At 37.7% G+C, this 20,312-nt stretch overlaps 1 protein-coding gene across 1 annotated transcript; it reads left to right on the top strand.

The window, feature by feature from the left end:
- The first annotated feature begins 5,999 nt into the window (after positions 1-5,999).
- Positions 6,000-18,481, top strand: LOC132131266 (ankyrin repeat domain-containing protein 24-like). Its single transcript, XM_059543288.1, has 22 exons — positions 6,000-6,512; positions 7,487-7,617; positions 7,706-7,794; positions 7,864-7,928; positions 8,015-8,072; positions 8,164-8,234; positions 8,435-8,541; positions 8,925-9,100; positions 9,582-9,604; positions 9,932-10,015; positions 10,989-11,117; positions 11,278-11,397; positions 11,942-12,092; positions 12,189-12,322; positions 13,262-13,428; positions 14,991-15,685; positions 15,774-16,111; positions 16,583-16,816; positions 16,932-17,108; positions 17,659-17,814; positions 18,039-18,104; positions 18,186-18,481. Exons 1-22 carry the CDS (start codon positions 6,450-6,452, stop codon positions 18,255-18,257), a joined length of 3,306 nt encoding a protein of 1,101 aa, XP_059399271.1. The 5' UTR covers positions 6,000-6,449; the 3' UTR covers positions 18,258-18,481.
- The last annotated feature ends 1,831 nt before the right edge of the window (positions 18,482-20,312 follow it).

The following is a 20,312-nucleotide window of genomic DNA, read 5'->3' as shown; positions in this document are numbered from 1 at the left end:
CATAGATAGATAGATAGATAGATAGATAGATAGATAGATAGATAGATAGATAGATAGATAGATAGATAGATAGACAGACAGACAGACAGACAGACAGAGAGATAGACAGACAGACAGACAAAGAAAGAAAGATAGATAGATAGATAGACAGACAGACAGAGAGAAAGATAGATAGATAGATAGATAGATAGATAGACAGACAGACAGACAGACAGACAGACAGACAGAAAGAAAGATAGACAGAAAGAAAGACAGATAGATAGATTGATAGATAGCTAGATAGATAGACAGACAGACAGAGAGAAAGACAGACAAAGAAAGAAAGATAGATAGATAGATAGATAGACAGACAGAAAGATAGACAGAGAAAGACAGACAGATAGATAGATCGATAGATAGACAGCCAGACAGAGAAAGATAGATAGATAGATAGATAGATAGATGAGCTTTTTACTTTGGTAGATGGTCAAACTAAAGCTGCAACAAGCTGTTTAAGAACAAAAGCAAACAAACTAGAGGATTCGCACGTGCTTATGATGCGCACAATAAAACATTTCAGTTCGACCATAAGAAGAAATTCTTTCACAAAACCTAAACTTCGATTAAGAACAGCTGAAAACGGACAATTCTGTGAGATAACAGCTGAGAACTTCTCTTGAAATTAAACGTGAACGCGCGTGAGCAGTCGCACTTTCAGTTAACGTTTAACATTTCACAGCTGACGTGATGAACGCTTCATCTAAAATATCATTGTAGATGTTCTGAGGTGAAATGAAACGCTGCTGAACAGATCAAGTTGTGATACTCACGTTTTTGAATCCAGTATTAAATTATCATGGAACTCCAGACGAATGTTACAATGTTGCACGAGGACAACAGCACACGCGCCGATAATCTGAAGAAGAACGCGCTCACCGCTGGAAAACAGACGAGAAGAAGACGAGAAGAACATGAAGCTCGTCTGAACGCGTCTGGTTGTAAGTGAACGAGAGAGAGAGAGAGAGCTGTGGCGTTTAAAGGGGAGGTCCTTACATCCAGCGGTGCTGTATTTTCGCTTTAGCCGATCATTATTAGAAGCTGTATGGCACAGATCTTTATTAAACATCTATGCTAATTGTCGGTGTGTTGTGTTTGCATAGTTTAAGATTGATTACTGTTAACAGCATTAAATAAATAAACAAATGAAAACAGAACATTTTCGTCTACGGTGAATATTTCTCAGAGTTGGTTAGTTTGTGAAACTCTTTCCAGGAAAAAAAAAGAAACATCAACTCTTTGAATGCATGGTCACACTAATGGGGTAAGTTGTCAAAGTGAAAAGATAGACACATAGATAGATAGATAGATAGATAGATAGATAGATAGATAGATAGATAGATAGATAGATAGATAGATAGATAGATAGATAGACAGACAGACAGACAGACAGACAGACAGAGAGATAGACAGACAGACAGACAAAGAAAGAAAGAAAGATAGATAGATAGATAGACAGACAGACAGAGAGAAAGATAGATAGATAGATAGATAGATAGATAGACAGACAGACAGACAGACAGACAGACAGACAGAAAGAAAGATAGACAGAAAGAAAGACAGATAGATAGATTGATAGATAGCTAGATAGATAGACAGACAGACAGAGAGAAAGACAGACAAAGAAAGAAAGATAGATAGATAGATAGATAGACAGACAGAAAGATAGACAGAGAAAGACAGACAGATAGATAGATCGATAGATAGACAGCCAGACAGAGAAAGATAGATAGATAGATAGATAGATAGATAGATAGATAGATAGATAGACAGACAGACAGACAGACAGACAGACAGACAGACAGACAGACAGACAGACAGACAGAGAGATAGACAGACAAAGAAAGAAAGAAAGAAAGATAGATAGATAGATAGATAGATAGATAGATAGATAGATAGATAGATAGATAGATAGATAGATAGATAGATAGATAGATAGATAGATAGATAGATAGATAGATAGATAGATAGATAGATAGATAGATAGATAGATAGATAGATAGATAGAAACTGAGATTCTGGTTAATTAAGGGAAAACAGCTCCTGTCAGTTTTCACACCACTTTGACCGTCTCACATGAATCTGACAGACTCACCACAGTGTTAATGATGTGAAGGGGAAGGTGTGTGTAAGTGTTTTGCACACCAAAATCCTCTTCAGTTACACATTTGAGGACTGAATGCAGAGGGAGGAAGTCATAAAAGTGAAGCCCAGGGCTAATCGTTTACAACACAACAAATAACAAACGCACATCTGTGACGCTAGCTTGCGGTTGCCGTCCTCTCATAAAGATGTCTTAATGTTCTTCAGATGCTGACTGAATTCAAAGAAAAAGCAGATGAGCATATATATATATATTTTATCCCCATGCCGTTAAAACACAAACCTGAAAACCTCACTGTATAAAGACACTTTTTATACGACAGGCATGATCTCACTCTCTCTTTCTTCCACATGGAGGGAAGGATGAGGTCATAGCAGACGCCATCCACCACCCCCTCCATCCCCAGCCAGCGTCGACACACATCTTCCCCTCACTTTTCTAAATTGCCCCTTTCAAACGGGGACATGTTGAGAGAGGAAGGGCCTCCTGGGACAAAGAAAACGGCAGTACAGAGAGGGAAATTGCCCTTTTCTAAAGAGAGACAGAAGGGAATAGGAAAAAGGTTAACATTATACACTTAAATGTGCATTTTTGTACCACTAAATGCTCTCAAACACTTTGCATACATTCATAATGTTTGTATATTAATGCTTTAGCAGCGCAAATGCTTTTTTAAAATATGAGGCTGCTAATCACAATTTTAGATTTTTGAGTTAATCTGGAATAAAAGTCACTTTTACATACACAATATACTTCTAAATGGAATATGAGAAGTATATGATAATGGAATATTTAAAATATACTAAATTACTAATTAAATTAATTTTTAAATGATAGATATGCATTTTCTGGTCAGATTGTTTTTTTTTTTAATTATATTTCTTTAATTTTTATTTACATTGTTGTGTAATTCTAGTTATTTCAAACTAATGTATCTATAAAACACATATTATAATATATAATGTAATATATATATATATATATATATATATATATATATATATATATATATATATATATATATATATATATATATATATATATATATATATATATATATATATATATATTTGTTTTTTTTTTTGTTTTTTTTTACAAAAAATATATTACATTGGATTACACTGTATATGTCCTAATGAATTGCACTAGCCAATATGAACAATCGCTTAGTATTTATCGCCCCCAAGTGGTCACTCATGTATTGCCACATCTAACGTAATTATTACAATGTTATATGCACTTTTGTTAATTAATTTTGTTTAATCGCTAAAGCAATTGGTCAATTAAAACATAGCATAATACTCATCACCAGCTAAAGAAAATAATCATATCTGCTCCAAATGAAACATGCAATGCAATATTTGCGCTATATACGGAGACACTGACTGGCCGCTGATTGGCATGAGGTGCGCGAAGCTGTCAATCAAGACTCTACTGCCCGCCCCTCGCCGCTGATTGGTCGGATTTCTTGCCCAGTCAGCCAAGTCCAACAGGCGTGTACTCTGCACATGACGTCAGGGCATCCCACCACAGGACATCCATACAGCAGACCCGAGGAAAGCAAAAGATCACCACCAAACATCAAACACTGAATGTAAGTCAGTTTGCATTGATCTTGTTTTATTTAATGTCTTCTCTATAAAGCTTCCGTATTTCTATGACTTCTAGTGTTGAGTCTTCAACAAGCATGTGCTTAGATCAAAAATTATTATTCAATATAAATAATTATACATAACAAAGTTGCTATTGATTTAATGCCAGATATCTCGAATGCATTAATCTAAGAAACTTCTGTATTTATTCAAATTTGATAAGACATTCTAGAGACATGTGTGTGTTTGTATGTAATAGTATATTTGAATTTCCTAATATACATAAAATGTGTTTTATTCCTTACAGCTCATGAACAAACTTTAAAACAAGATGAAAACATTAAAAGCAAAGTTCAAGAAGTCAGAGGTAAGAACATCCCGTGCTGAGAATGCTATTCTTCCTACTTCAGTATGTTTGCTTATTAATATAAGCCATTATGTTTCCAAAACGGTTTTATATAGTGGGCCTTCCTAAGTTGTTGAGTATTTTGGTGACTTGTTGCTTTGTAAGTCCATATGTGTTTTAGCAGTAGAAGAGCAGACAGCACCTGAAACCAGAGACCTCTTCTAGTGTTCAATTATTGAAACCGATTCATTCACTCACACACACTCACATACTCAGTATATGATGAAGTCTGCGCTCTTCATTGTTAGCATTAATAGCTTTTATGGACCTTCTTCTTCACTAACATTAATAAAACATTATGTTATTGGATCTGAGCCCACTGTGTGAAGGTGAAATACACCATCCTAGTATTCTGAATGAATTGTGTGTGTTTTCCCCCGACTGAGGTTGTGTTGGGATGAACCGATAGATGAGCCACTGTAGCGGAGAGAAAGTGAGCTGGATGTTTTCTCTTTGTTTTTATCCTATCTTTCATCCAAAATTCATGTCTGGGTTAGATGTCCACATACTGTGTGCTGTTGGTGGAGGTATAAAGTCAACATTTGTCACTTTGTCATACATTCATTTGTTTTTGCATGAAGGAAATTAAACATTTTTTCCCTGTCATTTCTGTTATTCTCATTGGTGATTCTTAATAGATTCAATATAATTCAGTATATTTTTATGCATTACAGTAGAGAAAATATTAAACACACAACCCTAGTATACTACTATTTACTAATGTAAACTATTTACACATGCACGTAATAACTGTACTGCCTTCAATAAATGTTGATTTATATATGTTATATATAAAAATAAATACATATATGCTGTTATATATTAATTATTTATATGCAGAAATAATATATATATATATATATATATATATATATATATATATATATTACAGTATGTATTAATATTTTTTAATTACATTATTTTTTTATAAATATTAAATATATCAATAGTATTATATATATATATTTTTTATAAATAAATGTTCTTATATATTTTCAGTTTTCATTTCGATTTTAGTAATTTTGTTATATGCATTTGTCGTTTTTAATTTTTTTAATTAAAAAAAATCCATTTATTTTTATTTCAGTTTTAGTACTTTTATTTTTAAGTTTTTTAAGTTAGTTTTCCATCTAATATTTATATTGTATTTTATTTCAGCATTTTCTTGACAATTGACCTTTTTTGTGTGTGTGTGTGTGTGTTTTAGAGTTAATAAGCAATAACAACACTTTTTTTTTTTTTTTTTGCAAAACTTAGAGACAAGTTATCATGACAAGTTAATCAAATTCCGCATGATGGTTAAAAAATCAAGTCCTGGCCTACATTTGTTTATTGTTGAAAGTTTAACTCGAAACATGTCACATGTCACCAACCAGCCCAGTTCTCCTCTAAAAGAAGTTCAAAAGAGCTTTTAATCAGACAAAACCTTTTGTGTGAAAAAGATGAGGCATCAATATTAACAACAAGAAAATTGCATCAACATGCCTGTATTTGCTAAAAGCTAGTTTTGTCAACTTTTAGGAGTGTGTTAGCATATAAATGACCTCAGATAACTTAAAACCACACTATTATTATTCTACAGCATCTGTATGGCCTCACAGGAAGTGATTCAATCAGACTGACTTAGCATAAAAGTGATGCAGTAGTGTGCACTAGACGCTGGGAGACAACCCAAACTGTGTGTATTTATATACCTCCATTTAGTCTGATTGCTGAATGTGTATTTCCCCATTCTGTTTGCAGAGCCCCCCCCCCCCCCCCCCCCCACAGTAGCTTTGAGATCAGAGAATGATTAGGCAAGAAGTGTGATGTATAGGGAACAGCGTGGATGGTAAAATAAATGGTGGTTGGAGAGAAGTGAGACAGAATTGGGATGGAGAGAAAAAAAGAAGGACAACGGGACAGGGAGGTGTGTATGTATGTGAGTGTGTGTGTGAGTGTGTGAGTGTGTGTGTGTGCGAGGTAGGGACTGCAGTGTGTGTCGTACTGCATATCCCCACAGACAGCAGGATGGCATAGCAAGAGTTGCACACGACAAAGCTGCATTTGCAGGACAGATTTCAGCAATCGGATATATAATCAGAGTTACAGTACACATTTAGTAGCGTTTAGGCCTTCGTGTTACTGAGAGATAAGATACAAAGTCATAACCTTGGCTGTTTTATGATGGCTTTGGCACACTGAGGAGTGGTTATGTTCAGGTTCAGTTCATTTGAACTTTTTTGCCAAAGTATGTAATGTCCTGGTTGAGAGCACTTAGTGTGGATGGGTCGTGGAAAGAAGCAGAGGTTTCAGACGTCCTCTGAGCTCTATGGATCCTAATGCCATCTTTAGCCCAATGAAAAGCTTCTGCATGTGTTACGGAGTCATTACGGTACGTAAGAAATGGTATTATTTAACATTTTTTAGCTATATCAATAAAAACAGTAAAACAATATAAATGTGGCAAAATGTAGCAAGAAAGTGCAAAAACAAAACAAAAAACAAGATATTTTGGCCACGAATTAAGAATGAATTCCTACAATATATTAAATTGTTTGTTTTAGGTAAATGGTTGCCATGTTATTATAAAATGTTCCATTATTTTAGTCTATCAGATTAGAACAAGGGAAAGAATAACTACAACATGGTCATGGTTTAACTAAAAAAAGAGAACGTATTTGTTCAATGTGTCTGCGATTTAATTAAACTAAGGGTACAAACTAGTAGCATGGTCGACATTTAACTACAATGAGCAAACATCTGTGGTTGCCATTTAATTAAAACAAAAATTCTAATATGTATGTGTGGTTGCGATGAAACTAAACTAGAGGAACACGTTAGTACAACATGGTCGAGATTTATGTGGTCGCGATGTAACTAAAACGAGGGAATGAATTTATAAAATGTGGTCACAATTTAACTTAAAAAGAATGAACGAATTAGGAAAACGGTCGCGATTTAACTAAAGCAAGGGAACGGATTTGTACAATGTGGTCGCGATTTAACTTAAACGAAGTACAAGTTAGTAGCCTACATGTTCACGATTTAACTAAAAGGAGGAAACGAATTATAAAACATGGTTGCGATTTACCTCAAAGAAGTACTTCGCTTTAAGAAATAAATGGAAAGCAAAGTTTCAATTAAAAAAAAAAAAATTCTTCCTGATCCGTGAAAAACGGTAATATGATGCGAACCATGAGTTTTGTGATCCGTTGAACCACTATTTGAAGAGTTTCACGATTAAAACTTCAAAAGGGCTACGCAATAGATTTTGGTCAAAGTATAGGCCTAATATTAAAATAATATGTCTTTGTGTTCAAATAAGTTGTGTGTGTCATAATGTGCTTGGTTTCTCTGTGTTCTTAGAGTCAGGACTGGAGTAAGACAGATGACAGGTTGTTGCAGGTTGTGGAACAGAATGATCCAGAAAAAGTAGCCACGCTGCTGGTGAAGAAAGGTCTCTGCCCGTCCAAATTGGACGTGGAGGGCAAATCAGCGTGAGTGGACCTTATGATGTAGTCTTGTCCAAAATATTACACATTTATGTAATTACTTTATAAAAAATAACACATGAACAACTCACAGGTTCCATCTTTGTGCGTCTCGAGGTCGGCTGGACTGTCTGGAGGTCATCCTCTCTCATGGGGTGGACATCCATGTAACAGACGGCACTGGTAAGATTTAGTGTACTGGATGTTCTTATACTGTAGGTCTGGAAGAGATCCGTTCATTTCTCTCTGTAGGGTTTAATGCTCTCCATCTTGCTGCTAAGAATGGACAGTCAGATTGTCTTAAGAGGCTTCTTCAGGTAGGAGTCATGAGTTATTGTCCTAGAAAGAGCCAATGCTGATTTGTTATTGATGTTGAGGTATAGTTCAAATCTTCATTCTGTAGGAGAGGATGCCTGTCGATGCCACGGACAGTTTTGGGAGGACGTCCTTACACCATTCTGGTAATAAAAACTCTTCTAATATTCAAATATGTACACTGCATGTGTATGCTGTTGTTGGTTATAATGTTATTCTGTCTTTGTCTTTGTGCAGCTGTAAGTGGCTGCTTGGCCTGCACTGAGATTCTATGGGACTTTAAAGCCAACCTTGATGTTCAAGATGCAGTAAGTTCATTTGAACAAAACAAAAAGTAAAAATATGATTTATATTTGTAAATGTTGGCAGATTTTATCTGGAGTGACAATCAGGATAGCCTTCTTATAAGTGAGCATGTATCCATTGGGACACTAAGAAGTATCCAACAAATATTGAGCAGAGCAAGTTGTAAATGTTTTAAAAGGTTTAACTTGCTGTTTTCTCTTAGGATGGATTAACGCCGTTGATCCTGGGCGCCCAGATGAGCAGAGTCGAACTGTGTGCCTTCCTTTTGGAACGAGGAGCCAATCCTAATATACAGGACAGCCAGGGCAGGTTAGATGTGCTTTAAACAGCTTGTGTACAAAATAAGAGCTTTATTTCATTATTATTCTTATTTTAATGAAAATAATACACATAATATACAAATTGGAAAATATTGGATGGTTTAAATCATTGTTGTTATTTATAATTCATAATTTAATAATATAAGTTTATTTCAAGTCAAAAATTTTGTTTTTATGTTTTTTAGTTTTAATTAACTATAATTACCTTGATATATATATATATATATATATATATATATATATATATATGTTTTTGGTTATTTTTTTTTTTTTTCTAGTCCTACTGTTGAAATATTTATACAGAAAATGTATATATATACGTTGATTTCATGTATTAGACATCTGAGTTTAAACCCATGTGTTTCGAGGCAGATCAGCACTGATGTTGGCCTGTGAGAGTGACAGTATGGAGACTCTGGAGGTGTTACTGAAGGGTGGAGCTAACCCACACCTAACTGATGCCCTGGGGCACAACTCCACCCACTACAGCTTCACCGCCGGCAACCACAACATCACCCAGTTTCTGCAAAACATAGGCGTTTCCACAGGTAACCACACACACATCTAGCCCTCACCTTTAACTCCTTTGAGAGAGAGAGGGGCCAGCTGGTGCCTGGTGGTTCTTCTCTGATGTTTGGCCCCCATTTTCATTTGGGTACACTTGTAATCTGAGATAAGAGACTAAAAGCAGATGTTACGTTGGGTCAGGGGATGAAAACAGAGAAGTTTGCTAACTCAAGTTACAAAGGATGATTGGAAACATATGTCGAACTGACTTGGAAATGGATCCCAGTGTTAATAAAGGGACCCGTGGTTGTACAGCTTGACAGAGTGATAAATGTGCTGCCTTTCCTGCTTTCATGTTGCCTCTTTTTTTAATGCAGCAGTGAGCATGTGGTAGATCAGGAAGATTATATATAGTTGTGTGTTTGAATGTGGCTTGCAGAGTTTTTTTTAGAGGGATAGTGTGTGTGTTTAAGTCTCACCGCACTGCTGTCTGTTTCTTATTTTTGTCCCGTGCATTCCCAGCTGCTGAGGGTTCGAGTGAGGAGGTAATTGTCAAAAGAAACAGCCTACCCCAACACTTTATCACATGCATACGAATAACTAAACCACAGAAAATCCTCAAGGACGTTTAGGGATGCATTATGATACTCTAAAATACGAATGTTTCACAAATATAATCAATTTTGTTTTTTAGATAAGTAGGGTAACTACAGTATGGAGCACTTCCTATATAACATCACAAAAGTATGCACTTCAGCTTTTAGAAAGCATATTAGTAGTCTGAGGTCAGAAGCATATGTAACAAATCTAACTATCACTGCTGCTTTGCTTTGCTTTCTAACCTGTCCAACCTGAAACTCCGCCCACACCAGCAGGCTCCTCCTCCCAATCCCCCATCTAGTGGAACCACACCCCGCAAAAGGAAAGCCCCTCCTCCTCCTAAGTCTCCTGCTCAGGTACAGTGGGATTCATGAATCCCATAAAACATTAAAAGAGAAAAGCATTTAAAATATAAGGCAAAGTCCAACCAAAAAATTTACATTTCTGTCATCATTTACTCACCTTCATATCATTCCAAAATGATGGAAAATAATTTTTTCCATGCAACACAAAATTAGAAGTTTTAATAAATGAACATGCTAGTCTGTTGAGAAAGTACAAATAAATACCATAAAAGTGTGACTGAGATTTAAATTTTGGACAAAGTATTCCTTGACATGCATGGCACTGAGTCTTATTCACTAATAACTGTAAGTATCATTCATATTCAGATTCACTTGAATGTCTTAAAAAATTATGGTTATTTCACAATGCATTTGAAATGCAAATTAATTTCTTAACCTTGTTGTAATGTTAATAAATTTGGAATATTCTAAATAAAACTCACCAAAACCATTTCCATATAAGGGCTTTTGTGAAAATGTGAAAGCTATTGATGAACCATGATTTGTTTTTGAAAATGTTTGTATGCAGATTACATTTTTTGCCTAAATTTGATTTTTCTTTAGTTGTTCTGTATTCCGCGTTAATGATAAAATTAAATTTTAGTATTTAAAAAACATTTCTAATTAATTGAAATCATGAAACTTGAATGTAACAAATTTATTACGTTTAACAAACATTTCATTTTCAGGCCCCTGTGTTATCAGTTTAACTTTTAAAACTTCATATTTAAATAGCAGTATTTCCCCTTTTGATTCACAAAGTCCACATCGAGATTAGATCAAGTGTATAGCCCTTTTTCATTTATTCACCCGAAATTAGCAAATTTCAGCGTTATACTTTAAATTCGATCTTTTTTACGACCAAATTCCATCTGTGTGTTCCACATCACAAAAATCATAGGGGTCCAGTATCATACACATAGTTACTGAATGATACCCATTGTTTCAGTTAAATATGCATGGCTTATGCTTAATAATTCTGCAGGGCCCGCCCCCTTCCTCAGATGCCTCGAGCACACCACCTCCCCCTGTCCCCACCCAATCACCTGACTCACAGAGCCCCTCCCCACCTTCTCCTGCTCCCAGGACCCAGATCCTCCCATCTGAGAACCTTGTGAGTGACAACAAATATGAAAAACCTTTTGCTTTGTAACCGCAATTTGACCAACATATCCCATTGTCGGCAGTGACAGTACATTATAATAATGTAAGCATTTAGTCATTTGAAATGATCATATGCACCATTTCTACATTGCAATGTGTTTTTCTGTCAGATGGAGGATGAGGAGGTCTTTGAAGAGATCCGTAAGCTCAGGCTGGAGAGAGGTCGCCTGCTGCAGAAAATCAAGGTTCTAGAGCAGCAGCAGAGCAGCGCCACCACTGCCCTGGAGGAGGTACTGCACTCCTTTAACGATAAATAATAAACTTAATGGCAATTTCCACTAAAAGAAAAAAAAAGTTTTGAGTGGCGTTTAGATGAATATGTAAATATGTACTGCACTCTTTCCTCTCAATAACAGAAAAAACACACAACAACGAGCATTTTGTTTGAAATTATGTCCCCAGTTTTATTTATCAAGTTCATTGGGACCTTAAAGGGAAAGTTCACCCAAAAAAAAAAAAAGAATCATCATTTACTCACCCTCATGTTGTTCCAAACCTGTATGATTTTCTTTCTTCTGCTGAAGACAAAAGAAGATATTTTGAAGAATGTTGGTAAACGAAATATTTTATGGTAGATGTTCATATTCTGGAAGTAAATGTTACCAACATTATTCAAAATATCTTCTTTTGTGTTCAACAAAAAAAGAAAGAAACTAATACAGGTTTGGAACCACTTTTGGACAGAATGCTCATTTTGGGGGGATCTGTCTCTTTAATTGTACGTGATTTTGTCGTAATATAGCGGTTATCACTAAATATCAGAATGTCCTGCAGTTAAACAGTCTGAGAGAGCGTCTGAGCGAGGTTGAGGCAGAGCGTGACCGACTGCTGGCTGAGCTGGAGGAGTTGAGAGCGGCTCAGATGAGCGGTGTGACTTGTGACTCTGAAGATGCGGAGGACTCAGATGACATGTTGGACTTCCCAGGTGAGCCGAGAACACTTCCTGTCTCAAAAGTAAGTGGAAGAGCTGAAAAAAAGCCATGGAGAAGATTAAGTGGACATTCTGTTTATGTCATATCAGGAGCAGAGAAGTTACTATCTAAGCAATCCCGAGGTCTGGATGCCTCTCAAGAGAATCCTGCCATGGTGGAGCAGCTCCGCAGAAAAGTGGAGGAACTGACCTCCCAGAATGCAGACCTGGTTCTCAAAGTGCAGGTGGAGTTTCTCTCCTTTAATCACACACATGCAGAACGCCAACAAAGCACTTAATCACAGGCATTCACACACGCATACAGAACGCTGACCTCATTGTGTGTTTAAATGTGTTTTCAGCAGCTTCTTAAAAGGTTGTTCAGATGGGTAAGATAAATATGCGCTAACCACATACTGCACCTGACATGCTTCTTAAAGCCTGGCATCTGCTTTAGAGATTTAAAGATGGGAACACACAACACATGCACTAGTTCAACATGATGCTGTACATATAGCTCAGATATTTTTAATGTACATATTTCACATCAACACATTATATGTTAAATTACACTGGACGTTTTTCATTTCGCATTCCCAGTGGTGATTCACATCACTGCAGTTTTTACATTGGAAAAACTATATATATATAATTACTTAATTAGAAGAATGAGATTTTTTGCATTACAGTAATGAGAACTTTGAAACATTTGCTTAATTCTAACAAAAATAACGTACAAAATGGCTTTATTTTCATGAGAACAAAATAAAAAAACAAACTGAAGAAAATCCATATAATCCTTTGGATTTGGGTGAAATTTGACCTCAACGTTCTTTCAACTGATTTCTTTTTATTTAAATCAAACCCAATTATAATCAAATGTTTCATGGTCTAAATATACAGAGTGCTTATTTATATAGCTAAAGCACAGCTGACATTATAATAGCACTAATCAGATCAGTGTGGTACTGTATTCTCAAAAAAATATCATGGCATGTATGCAAAGCACTAATATGACATTCCACTTACAAAGCCTTAGGTGAAAAATATAGGATAATGGCTGAGGCAACATATGGCAGCTAAATGTGCTGCCTGTAAAAGTGAAAACCATTCAACCGATTTCATTGGTTATTGCAATATTTGAAAAAAATTGAAAGGAATCTCCATTGTGTTATGGTCTGCAGATGCTGGAGATGTTTGAAAAGGATGACACAGATATGCAGAGCTCGGGCCCAGATTTTGTTCCCACAGCTCAATATGAATCTCTGAGGAAAGAGTATGAGGAACTACAGGAGAAATACTCCAGAGCCCAGGCTTCAACTGAAGCCTCAAGCATCGCAGAGGATCCTGGGTAACGTGGTCAAAATAAGATCAGACTGATATTTTGTCAATCTTTTCCTTAAAGTGATCATATGACGCTTTTTTAAAGATCATTATTTTGTGTATTTGGTCTAACAGAATATGTTGACATGCTTTAATGTTCAAAAAACATATTATTTTTTAAATACTATACATTATTGTAGGTCCTCTATGCCCCAACACGTCATTTTCTACAAAGTCCCTCTGACAAGCACAGTCTGCTCTGATTGGCCAACTGACCCAGTGCATTGTGATTGGCTGAACACCACAAGCACTCGTCGGAAATGTAACACCGCTTTCCATAATCGCAAGCTTCATGTTAATAATGTCCTTAGTTTTACCATCTGTTCAAGCCCAAAGGGGAACAGAGTCACATGACCGACACAGGGATGAAGCTCGTATGTGTTTGCAGTACACAAGCCACGGACGTTTAAGACAGCTGACTCCACTGTGTGACCCTCTCTCTCTCTCTCTCTCTCTCTCTCACACACACACACACACACACATACATGTGACACGCAAAACTCCACATTTTAACAGTCAATAGCAAATACTTAAAAACATAACATACTTACAGTAGCTGATTCAGAAGCATCAGATTGTCGTAGCAAAGTCAGAATGACCACCTCTCCTTGGTTCACAAAACAGTCGTCCATAAAATGCGTTGCTGTTCCGTTATAAGCAATCTTAAAGATTCCTAAATGAATCTACTTTCAAAAGGCCAAATAAAGTGCTTTTGCTTTCGCCTAGATACACACAGCATCTCCCTGACATGACTGCTTCAACACTAACTGCGGTTACTGAAACCACTGATTCTGAGTCAGGTCATTCACTAATAGCACATACTGTATATGTCAGATGTATCAATACATTTGGTGTATTTTCATCCAAAAAAAATTTTGTTGCTTATAATCAATGTCATTAATTAATTATTGGATGTTATCGACCTTATTTTTTATTTAAAAGTGGGCACAGGCATATTTTACATTTCCAAAAACAGTTTGTTATGCTGCTTGATATTGCAAACTTATGATATATTGGAAAATTGCTGAAATTAAATGCAAATTAACAAAATATTTACTCAAAATTAACAAAAAATGTTTGAAAAATATTTGACCATTGATAGAGAAGGTTTTTGGTAGATATGTTGGTAGACAGTTGGTGGATATTTTGCTTGGTGACAGTGTATCAATACATGAACGCCAAAGATCAACATTTTATTATAAATATTGCAAATATGAAAATATTATTCTGAATAATAAAATCAATAGCTTTTTTATATCAATACAGTTTTTTATGTCAGTGTTGGTCAGTCTGTCTGCTTGGTATTCTGCAGTTAAAATAAAATGTAAAAAAATTAAAAAATAACAATCGCAAAATTTCAATTTCTCATCATGGCTTAAGTACTGTGATATTATTAGCCTCTGATAAATCTTACCCGTATTGACAAGGAGGTTGTTGGAGCTGGAACTGGAACTTAACCCAAACTAGTATCAATCCCTCATGCACATAAGAATCCTGTCAAGTACTTTAAATGCTTGCTTTCCATCTTAGATCAGAGGAAAAAGATCAAAAAGCTCTGGAGGAACAGCTGGCCCAAGCCCAGGCCGAGTTAGAGGAACTCAAAGAACATATGCGTCTGGGGGTCTATTCGGTGGAGGAAGCAGGAGCGAAGCCAGAAGGGGGCTACAAGTCCCCTGAGGAAGGGGCAAATCTGGAGAACCAGCAGCTAAGAGCAAGGGTGCAGGAGCTGGAGGTGGAGCTAGCTTGCAAAAAGACAGATGGGGAGGGGCTTAGTGAAGGTGACAATGACACCATCCAACAGCTGAAACAGAGGGTGACGGAACTCGAAGCAGCTCTGCAGGATAGAGAGAAAGGGAAAGAGGGAGAGGAGAAGAACGAGACAGTTGTGAGTCTAAAAAAGCGGGTGAAAGAGCTGGAAAAAGCCCTGGAGCAAAGAAAGACGTCAGGGCACAAGGAGGGCAAGGGAATGCCGGTGAACGGGTTGCAGGCACGGGTGGAAGAACTTGAATGGGCATTGAAGGAGAGTGTCCCTCGAGGTCAGTTTGAGGAGGTTCAAGTCACACTGGGTCTTCAGCTTAACCAGCTAGATCGAGAACGAGCCGAAGTGGCTACTCGACTCAACCTGGCCTTGCTGGAGCTAGAAAGGCTCCGCCCCTCATCCCACACTGGCGAAGATGAGGACGACGAGGAACCGTCCGAGAGCTCAGAGGTTTCTATTGCATCTGGTGAGTGCACCTGTTGTCCCTCTGAGACTCTCTGAAATAACCTTTTGATTCCTGCCTTTAAATATAACTTCAATTTTAAACCAATCAGATCACTCCCTGCACCTGTCACCAGGCGGACGGACCTTGGAGGCGATACAGGAGGAGCTGGAAGTTGCAAGGCAAGAGGCAGCACAAGCTCTGGACAGCCTGTGTGACGAGAAAGAGAGTCGGGCCCAGGATGCACTACAGCTGAGAGATGCAGTACCACTTGTAAAACACCAGGAGGTGCTGTCTGCAGTCGCCCAGCAGCTGGCTCAAACAGAGAAAGAGCTGCAAGCAGAGAGGGCACTGCGTGAGAAAGCCCAAACCGAGCTCGCCAGACTAGAATCCGAATTGCAGGCTGTACAAAAAAACTCAGTTAGCAAGGAAGAACATGATAAAGTCAAGGTAAGTACATAAGATGCTAAAATGTAACATTTTTCAATTTGCAAATTAATCGTTCTTCAGAGCCAATTATTTTGAATGACTCACTCAAAATGATTCACAAACCACTCATCTGTAAGAATCGATTCACTAAAGTAAATCAGAATTACCAAAGCTACTTAAATGAAAATAACTGATTAGAATGCATGATTTTTAACTGGTTATTCAGTCCTCCCACCGACAATTCCCGCCAGACTTGAGACTAGAACCCACAACCTTCGGGTTACTTGTCTGACTCTCTAACCAATAGGCCATGATTGCCCACTACACACCTAATCAGCTAATCAATCTCTTCAGGCTTGCTAGAAACTTCCAGGCAGGTTATCTGTGGCAAATTGGAGTTAAACTCTGCATGACGTTGGCCTTCCAAGAATAGGTTTGGGCACCTCTGGAGTCTGGACTGTGGTTTCTGAGCTTGATTCTTCCTCACTGCAGGAAGAGCTGGAGCGCTCTCTAGAGGAGAGTCGGCAGAGTGCAAGAGCAGTGCAGGAGTCTCTGAGCGAAAGAGAGACAGAACTGAAAGAGCTGCGATCGCAGAAAGCTTTAGAACAGGGACTGGTGTCCAAGGAAGACCATGAGGCCCAGAGACTCTCCCTACAGGCTGAGATCAACACCATGACGGCCCAGTTAGCTGATCTAGCGCGTAAGCACGAGAAGACCTGCACTGAGGTGTGTGTTGTCCTTGATGTTGTTTATGACAGTTTCCACTCCACCTATTTGCACATATCTTAAAAGCAAGCCAAATTTAAAAAAATAAATAAAAATAAAAAGTCTCCCTCTGCAGGTGTTCCAGGTGCAGCGGGAGGCTTTATTTAATAAGAGCGAGCGTCAGGTGGCTGAATCCCAGCTGGAGACAGTTAAAAAGCAGCTGGCGGATCTTCAAGCTGAGTCCACCCACATCCACCAGCTGCACCAGGACATCCAGGACTCACAGGGGCTCATCAAGGAGAAAGACCGCAAGGTGTGAGGGGGAAAAAAGTTGGGCTGCATCCGAATATGCCAACTTCCATACTTTACTATACATAAAACAGTAGACAATAAGTACCTGGATGTCCTCCAGTGCGACTCTGAAGTGCATATCTAATGGACACTTGACTATCCCATGAGACCACAGGAGAGGAGCTGTGAATAGAGTGCAGCAGTCTGGTTCTGAAAGTAAAACCCCATTCATTTTCTCCATAGGGGAATTGATTTTTAGCAATTTATAAACCATAATAGAAAGACCTACTGTGGGCTACAGGGTTGTTAATCGATGCATTATATGCATTTGTTGAAGACATCAGTTCGCCTTATTTTAAAATATGCAAAATGTTCAATATTGGAATTATTGAAAAACTACATTACCCATAATTCTGGAAATAAATTCCACAAATCAGAGAATCCTGTCAAGTAAATTGCTTCGAAACAACACTTCAGCGCCTCTCCATTCCCATGGATCACCGTGAATGATGCAGAAAATCCATTATATGAAGATGTGTTTCTTTTTCAACTTTCTTACCATCTCCCTCTAGATCACAGAGTTGTCTAAGGAGGTTTTTCGTCTGAAGGAGGCTCTGGGGTCTTTGACACCTCCGCTGGGACGTTCCCGTTCGCCACCATCCTCAGGGATACCTGGACAACAGCTGGCACTGCAGAACCGTGTGACCGCATTAACACAGCAACTCCAGGTGAACGTATTCATATACTCCTTTTACTCGCTTTAAGATCCGTGAAACCTTGCACAAAAGGTTCTTTATAGTGGAAAAAAGATTCTTCAGATTTTTAAAATGTTTTTCAAATAAAATGAATGGAGTAGAGAATGGAAAGATTCCATGGATGAAGGTGCCAATAAAGAACCTTTATTTAAATGAATAACACAAATCTAAAGTCTTACCTTTCATTTTGTGCTTAGGACTGGGAGCGCAAACACAAGGCTGTTGTTTCAATATATCGTTCTCATCTATTAGCTGCTGTACAGGTGCGACCCATAAACCCAACCGTACATCTACAGGAAAGTCTTATATTACACTAAACCATGCAACTGTTTTTAATTCAACAGGGCCGGATGGATGAAGAGGTTCAGGCACTTTTGCTTCAAATCCTCTGCATATCACAGAAAGGTCAAAATTAGTGCTTTGTAACTGACAGCCATACAAAGAGTTCAAAGGAGTGCTATACGTACCCTTGAACCAAAGCAAATCACCAATGTGTACCGCCAATGAGAGGTATTGAAACTGTGAATGAGCAGATATAGTTTTGGAACATGACAGAGATGATTATATATCCTGTATGTGATGATTTCTGAGGGGCACTACAGATACTTTTGTACCACATTTCAATAAACACTGAGAAATGAGGCTGACGTGCCTTTCTTTGCAACTCTGCGGTTTGGCCTCTCACAGTACTGCATGTCAAAAGTTACTTTGTGGTAAAAATTTCCTTGGTGTTAAAAAGATGTGTAGCACACCACACGTAATCTATTTCAAATTTGGCTGGTATACAGGACTCGCGCCTAAACATGTTCTCTCACCACAAACAGCTGATCACGTCTTTTAGTAAAGGTTTCCTTTCCTTTTCGAATCAGAATAAGATTATATGTAAAATAAAAGTAATCCATATGACTCGTGACCAACATTGCAAGTCTAACATCATTAAATGTTACATTTTCATTTGAGGAGTGAAAGTGAAAGTGAAGTGACATTCAGCCAAGTATGGTTACCCATACTCAGAATTCGTGCTCTGCATTTAACCCATCTAAAGTGCACACACACAGAGCAGTGAACACACACACACACTGTGAACACACACCCGGAGCAGTGGGCAGTCATTTATGCTGCGGCGCCCGGGGAGCAGTTGGGGGTTTGATGCCTTGCTCAAGGGCACCTAAGTCGTGGTATTGAATGTGGAGAGAGCACTTTACATGCATTCCCCCCACCCACAATTCCTGCCGGCCCTTCGATTGCGAGTCCGACTCTCTAACCATTAGGCCACGACTTCCCCTGTAAAATTGAGTACTGTCCCTTTAAAAATTAACCAAACATTTTCTTGTACTTTTCCCTTCCTGTTCAGTTTTATTGAGAATGATTTTAGAGCACAGAGGAACAACATCCTAAGAAAGTTAAGTAAGTGGTTTTTGGTGGTGGCAAGGCGGTCTAGAATACCTGGAGAAAGTTAGCATTCCCATTTATCTCAATGTCAGTTACTAGACTGGAGCAAGAGCCCTGTAAGTATGCGTTTTGAAATATTTGTGATTTATATGTTGTTTGCAAAAACTCATGGCTACCTTTGAATGGTTTCAATGGATAAAAGATGCTTTGTGGACCCAAATGTTACAGCTGCAGCATCTACCAGTACGCACTAATTGAAATTTGCTAACTGGCTAAACCCTGACTCTACTTGCTATTCCTTCTATTTCTGCCATATACTAATATTACTGAAGAAGTAAGAGTAGAATCAAACTAGGATGCAGTGAAAATGAATAAACCTTGGGAAGACATTTTTGAAGTAAAAAATTAATACATTTAAGGCACTGGAATCTTCTTTTTGGATAGTGGGGAAGACAAAGAAAATGTGTTTCTTTATACACGGTAGTGAACCAAACTCTTCTTTTTATATAACCAGAATATTTGTACATTTATAGAGACAGGTTTCTCCAGAAAGCAGCTTTTAGGTTGAAAAAAGATGGTTTGACATTACAAACTACTTACTGAAATTTATAAAAATGTTTGTGGTTGAGTTTTGCGTCCAGACCAACAGCAAAAGTATATATATGAGGACTTTGAAGGTGCATTCAGTAGTTAGATAGCGTTAGCATTGCTGTTCTTTGTGTACTTAAAGTACGGAAGCCACAATGGTGATAGGCGCTTTTTCTTGTCATAGGATCCATGTCTGCATGGTTTGCACTTGTGTTTTTTTGTTGTTGGTCGTACTGGTAGGGATTCTTCTGTTGTCTTCACTGGTAAAGCAGTCACCAGACTACACTTTGCTACTAGCATATCTATAGGATTTTGAGAATTCTCTCAGACATTTTATGGTGTGTTCACATTGTACAGCAAAATTGCAGTCATCTCCATAGGAATCTGTGCATAATAGTATAAGGGATGCATTAACAAATTAGTGTCAGAATTTTGTGGGGAAAATGTACAACTGTCAATAGCGTAGAGATGTATGAAGCAAATAAGTCATT

Source organism: Carassius carassius, chromosome 48 (genome assembly GCF_963082965.1).
Source record: "Carassius carassius chromosome 48, fCarCar2.1, whole genome shotgun sequence".
NCBI lineage: Eukaryota > Metazoa > Chordata > Actinopteri > Cypriniformes > Cyprinidae > Carassius > Carassius carassius.
Note: the sequence above shows the minus strand (reverse complement) of the source record. Positions and strands in the feature narration are given on the sequence as shown.